Source organism: Bufo bufo, chromosome 6 (genome assembly GCF_905171765.1).
Source record: "Bufo bufo chromosome 6, aBufBuf1.1, whole genome shotgun sequence".
In the NCBI taxonomy this organism is placed as follows: Eukaryota; Metazoa; Chordata; class Amphibia; order Anura; family Bufonidae; genus Bufo; species Bufo bufo.
In genome coordinates, this window is record NC_053394.1 from 100,983,009 (window position 1) to 100,989,530 (window position 6,522).

Here is a 6,522-nt window from a genome sequence, read left to right on the forward strand (position 1 = left end):
CAGAGAAGGGGTTAATAGTGATATCCCTTGAAGATTAGGTTATTGATAGAGTCACTGCCATCATAATTGTTCATATGGGATGCTGCAGTTGTTAATACAACATCCCTGGTGGTTTAGGGATTTCTATAAAATTGTTCCATATGGCCTAAAATGATTTGTGTAATTTACTTTATTAATGTATTTTTATTGCTTTACTAAATACATTTACAGGTGAAACTCTTTTATTTCAGTAATGCAACTTAAAAGGTGAAACTAATATATGAGATAGACTCATTACATGCAAAGCAAGATATTTCAAGCCTTTATTTGTTATAATTTGGATGATTATGGCTTACAGCTTATGAAAACCCCAAGGTAACAATTTTGAGGTACCCTTTGCTCAGGGGGTATGGACTAATTAGCTGACTAGATTGTGACACTTTGAGCCTAGAGTATTGAACCTTTTCACAAAATTCTAATTTTAAGCTGCAGTAATGCAATTTCTTTTAATTTGTATTACTGAAATAAATGGACTTTTGCACGATATTCTAATTTTTCGAGTTTCACCTGTACATCCAAATTCTTAATGCCTATTTAGATTCAGTAAATTAGTACATTGCTGACTTGTCCTATGGATTCCACTGTACTGGAGAAATAGGGCTGCAGCAAACACTGTACAGACAGGAGTGCACATTGCTCATCCTGCCTGTGTGCCCTCAGCTTGGCTAAATCCTGGCACATCACTTACCTGTGCTGGCTTCCCTAAGCTGAAATCTCTGCATAGCACAATGGTTGCATTTTGTGGTAGATGCAAGTGCAGGACAGTAGTGTGGATTGAGGCCCCACTCCCTCACCTTCCTAGGCATCTCTGCAAGTGGAGGCAACCAGCCTTGTTCACATTCTAAGACAGGTTGCTTTCCTCCGTTTTAAATAATTTCCAGGGAACCCCTTTAAGCAACCTGTTATCTAGGTCTGCACAGTGGTAAATAAGACAACTTGAGTATTGGACCATTAGACTATGGGAAGAAGTAGAGAGGTAAATATTTAGCATTTTCTTTATTTAACTATTTACCCAGCTTCTGCTGGTTTTGCATGTTCAATGTTCTGTAACTTGGTGGTCTTCAATTATTGAAATTTTATTGTATATTGCAGGGATGCCCAACCAGCGGCCCTCTATCTGCTGCAAAACTACAACTCCCAGCATGCCCGGAGAGCCTACAGCAGGGCATGGTGGGAGTTGTAGTTTTACAAAAGCTGAAGGGCCGCAGGTTGAGCATCCCTGGTATATTGCAATATTAGTGATAAAGAATTGAAGCCAGCTCAAATACCAAGGAAGGTCATACAAACATGATAATGGAAGTGCATCATTTCTAGTCACCTCCTGATATATGAGAACAGGAAAATTCTAACTTATTTTAAAGAATATGACAACAAAACTACCAGTTAATGTCTCCAGTTGAACCTCCACCCATATTTCCATTACTTGACTCGGAGTCGTCATGCTTTCTCAGAAAAGTCATTTAAACATCAAGAAGTGTGTAAAGAGCCTCAAATGAAGCACTTACAGGCCATGTCCTGGAAAGCTGCATATGTACACATTTGACCCTCCTGTAGAACAAAAGGACACGACTCTTGAGAGGTGGAGCTATACACCCTCATTTAAAAGTTGGTTGCCTCTACCAAAGGCTTCATGACTGTAAGCTGTGGGAAGCTGTGAACAGCGCTGATGGGAATGAAAATCCTAATTATTCTCTCACTGGCGGCTACTTGCTTGGCCAGGCACCGTACCGATGGTAAGCTACTGAGAATGAAAGAAACTAACACATACATTTTGGAAAAGTAACATCCATCATGTAAATGGTAAATTTATTCTGCTGCATAATTGATTTTCCGTAAGATCTATGGTATAGATTGTACATTTTACTAATTTGGTTATCATTTTATCCATTCTATATATCCAATTTTGATAAATATTTTAAAATGTATTAGATTGCACTACATTGTTTTGCACACCATTATTCAGCCTATTTGTTCTTTGAGCCTTAGGCTACTTTCACACTTGCGGCAGAGTGATCCGGCAAGCAGTTCCGTCGCCGAAACTGCCTGCCGGATCTGTCAAAACGTATGCCAACTGATGGCATTTGTAAGACTGTTCAGGATCCTGATCAGTCTTACAAACGCATTGAAATGCCAGATCCGTATTTCCGGTGTCATCCGGAAAAATGCATCCGGCATTTATTTTTTCAATTTTTTTTCGGTCTGCGCATGAGCAGACTGGAAGGACGGATCCGCCATTGCAGTATTTTTAATGCAGGATCCAGCACTAATACATTCCTATGGAAAAAAATAATGGAGCCGGCATTCCCGCAAGTGTTCCGGCTTTTTGGCCAGAGATAAAGTCGTAGCACTGCACTGAAGACATCCTGATGCATCCTGAACGGATTGCTCTCCATTCAGAATGCATTGGGATAAAACTGATCAGTTCTTTTCCGGTATAGAGCCTCTAGGACGGAACTCTGTGCCAGAAAAGAAAAACGCTAGTGTGAAAGTACCCTTAGATGGCATGATCATTTAGATGAAATATGCATGTCAATGGTCTAAAAATGTATTAACATCTATTATTTTCAAGTGTATATGTAAGGGGGTTTTGCATGTTACTCATTTTGGGCTGCAAATCTTTTTTTTTTTTCAGTTGGTCTTTATTAAATATTTCCATCCCTTTTCTTTGTACAGATGTCAGTCTCTGTATGTGCAGAGCAGCAGGCTTTCTGTTCACACTGAGTCCCATCAGATAGAAGCCTTTTTATGACTCCTGTGTAGCCCTTATCTCTGAACTGCTGACAGCTCAACACTTATGTCACCTAAATTCCTATCGGTTTGACATAAATTGAGCTATAATGACTATGAGCTGTTAGAAATTCATAAATAAGGGCTACACATGAGCCATCAGGGCTTTCATCTGACAGCACACAGTGTGGACAGAGAGCCTGCTATTATGCAAATGCTCAGAGACTAACATCTGTTTAGAGAAAAGAGCTAAACATTTTTAATAAAAGACCAATTGAAACAATAACTTTTTGCCCATAATGAGTAAAATCCAATAATAAAGATATTGTGGCAAATGTGTCCATAGCCTGTAAAGTGAATGTGCAGATTTTAATAAATGTATCTGTCGGTTATTTTATATTATAGACATTTTTATTTTTTAACACAGAGGCCTAAATATCCAACTAAGGACAAATGACAAAATACTGTTTGTCTGCGTCCACCATGACCACTTAGGAACCTACTGCTTTCCTTGTTACTATTGAGCTTTTGGAGCCATGTATCAGAAGAACAAAGCTCTCACCACCACCATAATCATTTATTAGGAAATTAGTTGGCACATACTTGTTGAAAAATAGATTTTTTTGTAGCGTGTGGATGAGACTTCTTAAAATATAATCCACTTTGCCAGTACTGTACAACACTGTGCATTCGCTTTAAGCAAAACTACAGTGTTTCTGCCACTTGAAAGTAACACTTACATTTAATATAATGTGGAATAAAAGATACAATATGAAAAATTATCCTCACTATCAGTACCCTTCCTCATGATAAATGCCATGATAAGCCATTATATGTATTTTCTTGTAGATCCTATGTAGGGAAACAAAGCACTGTGATTTTCCTATGTTAAAAAAACTGAATGATTTAATCATCCAGTACATCGGGTAATGAGGGGTCACAATGGGGGGAATTAGCCATCTTTCCATTTCATTTGATGCTAATTGTTAACATGCTCGTGCGATTTAACCCTTTAGTGACTACCAATACGTCTTTTTACGGCAGTCCCTAAGGGCACTTAGGCTGGGCTGTCACTCCTGCTCTAACAGCCCGGACCTGCAGGAGTGCCAATCCGGGCTGTTTAACCCCTTACATGCTGCGAGGCAATGGCGCCCGCCGCATGTAAGCTGTTACAGAGGGACTGGACTCCCTCTGTCTCCCATTGGCACCCCGCAAATGCGATCACAGGGTGACGATGTGTTTATAGGCTGGCTGGGACCTGGTGCCTGCCTTGAATGTTCCCCAGCAGGCTGCACCTCTCTGGCATAGACTGCTGGTCAAAGTCAGTATAACATTGACATTAAAATGCAATGTAGTATGCATTGTATTTAAAAAGCAATACAAAAGATTGCCTGTTATAGTCCCCTTGCAGGACTAATAATGGTTAAAAAAAGTAATAAAAAATTCCAATGAAAAAATACAATGTTTTCCATTGAAAATACGTTTTTCAATGAAAAAAAAAAAAGCAAAAATAAAATCTTCCCTACATTGGTATTGCTGCATCATTAATGGCCTGCACTACAGAAGTATCATGTAAATTATCCCATCCAGTGAAATCTGAAAAAAAATATAAATAAATACAATTGCAAGAATTGCTAATTTATTAGCGTTCAAAAGGTGTTATTTGCCCAAAAATGATACCAATTAAAACTACAAGTCATCTGGAAAAAAATAAGCCCTCACACAACTCCATAGGAAGAAAAGTTATGGGTCTTGAGATGCGTTGATGCAAAAAGATTTTCTTTTTTTAAAAAGGGATTTCATTGCACAAAAGTAGTACAACTATATGTTTTTGGTATTGCTGTAATCTTACTGACCCAGAGAATAAACATATTATTTTATTATGTTATTTATGCTAAAAAATGAACGCCACAAAATTTATAATGTAAAAAAATCCTTGGCGGCAGTATTTATTTTTTCACATCTTCCTCCCAGAAAGAGTTAACAAAGGTTATTAGAAAGTTATGTGTACTCCAAAATGGCACCATTAAAAACTACAACTTTTCCTGCAAAAAACAAGCCTTCATACACATACACTGAAAAATAAAAAAGTTATAGCTCTTGGAAGGCGACAATGAAAAAAGGAAGAAAAATGCTTGGTTAATAAGGCCAAAAACAGGCTGATCAAATTGTATTTTCTAATTCTAAAATAAATTCCGTTTTTATGCTCCATACTATTCAACATTCTGGTACTAACCGGTTTTTGTTTTTTTTAGACCGAAAGGCATTCTTGTTCCCTAGTCAACCCAGTTCAAACAAGAGTTCTCACACTTTTGAGTGGCCTGAATTTGGGAACTCTGGCTCACTAGGCACTGATATAAGTAAAAAAACTGAGAAGACATCAGAAGAATCTGGCTTTGTGTTGACCAATCCCAAACGTAGAGATGTGAAGCTTGGTAAGAACCTTTGGAATAGAAATTAATTTTTTTTTGTCTTTAAATGAATACTTCAATTGAAATAAAATAAATAATTTTTAACAATTTTTTTGTTCCCTAGCTTTTCACTTTTGCACTAAAAGAGTATCTCATTTGTACAGATATAGAATTCAGTTATAAGTTTATGCATACCTTATATGTAATATGAACACTTATTATTTTTTTGCTTTCAGGGAGAGGATTTCCAGTTTTTGGATTTCGGGGTCCCCTAAAACAAGCTCAATCAGACAACATAAAAAGTGATGCAACTATTAAGTTAGAAAGTCCTTCATTTATTGAGAATGCTACACCAGTGCTTGAAAAAGGAGAATCTTCCTCCAGTTCAGAAAGCCAGGCTGTTGATCAGCAGCAGTCGTCTTCAAGTGAGGAAAGCAGTCAATCGTTTAGCGAGGAAACAAAAGCAAAGGTTGCTAATCCAGAGTTGTCATCTATCACTGCAACAGTTGTTGAAGGAAAGAAGTTCTCTAGTGAGGAGACTGACGCACCAAACCCTAACCAAGATGTTGTCAATGATCAAGAAGAATCTCCCAAGAAAGCACCAAAGCCCAGTCTAGAAAATCAACAATCAAGAGTCTTGAAGAAAGAAAACCTATTCTTGAAATTTGGCTTACAGCCTTCTGCCCAGAAATACAGTTTAGGAGATATTGATAGTAAAAGGCCACAACCAGCCAAACGGAAGCGTAGGCTAGGTCAGCGGTCTTTGAGGAGTGCAGAATTCAACATTCCAGAGTTGGCCATTAAGCTAGACAAAGGAGGAAGTAGAAATGTGCAAAGACCTCAAGGGGGGATAGTGGCAAATCATAAGAAAAAATCTGTCCAAAAACGATTTAAAAAGTAACCTACATTATATGTGTATATTGACAGCTCAGCACATAACTTGCATGAAAATGTATGATTTTTTTGTTGAATTACTCTGTAGACATTCCTTCTAATTTCTCTCAGCTATTTTCTTACTAAAACCCAATAAAGCTTCAGCAATAATACTGTGAACTTATTTAGCTACTTTAATTAAGCTGTATATCGGTTATACAAGACAGGATAATGGTACAGTAGTTGTAATTATGCATGCATGCCTATAAAATCTGTAACCATAAAGAGTTTAAAAAGTAATCAATGTAGTCTTGTATGTTTGTGTAATAAATGCTGTCATTTATTGTAAGGGACAAATATACACATTAAAAATGATTTTAACCAAAGTAATAGTATGTTGCATATAGAGATAATGAGCTTTACCAGCATATATGATGATATAAAAATGTGTGGTCTCCAATACTGCATCTTT

The 6,522-nt window shown here is 37.3% G+C and overlaps 1 protein-coding gene across 1 annotated transcript; it reads left to right on the plus strand.

The window, feature by feature from the left end:
• The first annotated feature begins 1,705 nt into the window (after nucleotides 1–1,705).
• LOC121005555 lies at nucleotides 1,706–6,272 on the plus strand. The gene is made up of 3 exons (XM_040438330.1): nucleotides 1,706–1,772; nucleotides 5,022–5,201; nucleotides 5,414–6,272. Exons 1-3 carry the CDS (start codon nucleotides 1,706–1,708, stop codon nucleotides 6,076–6,078), a joined length of 912 nt encoding a protein of 303 aa, XP_040294264.1. The 3' UTR covers nucleotides 6,079–6,272.
• Nucleotides 6,273–6,522: the final 250 nt, after the last annotated feature.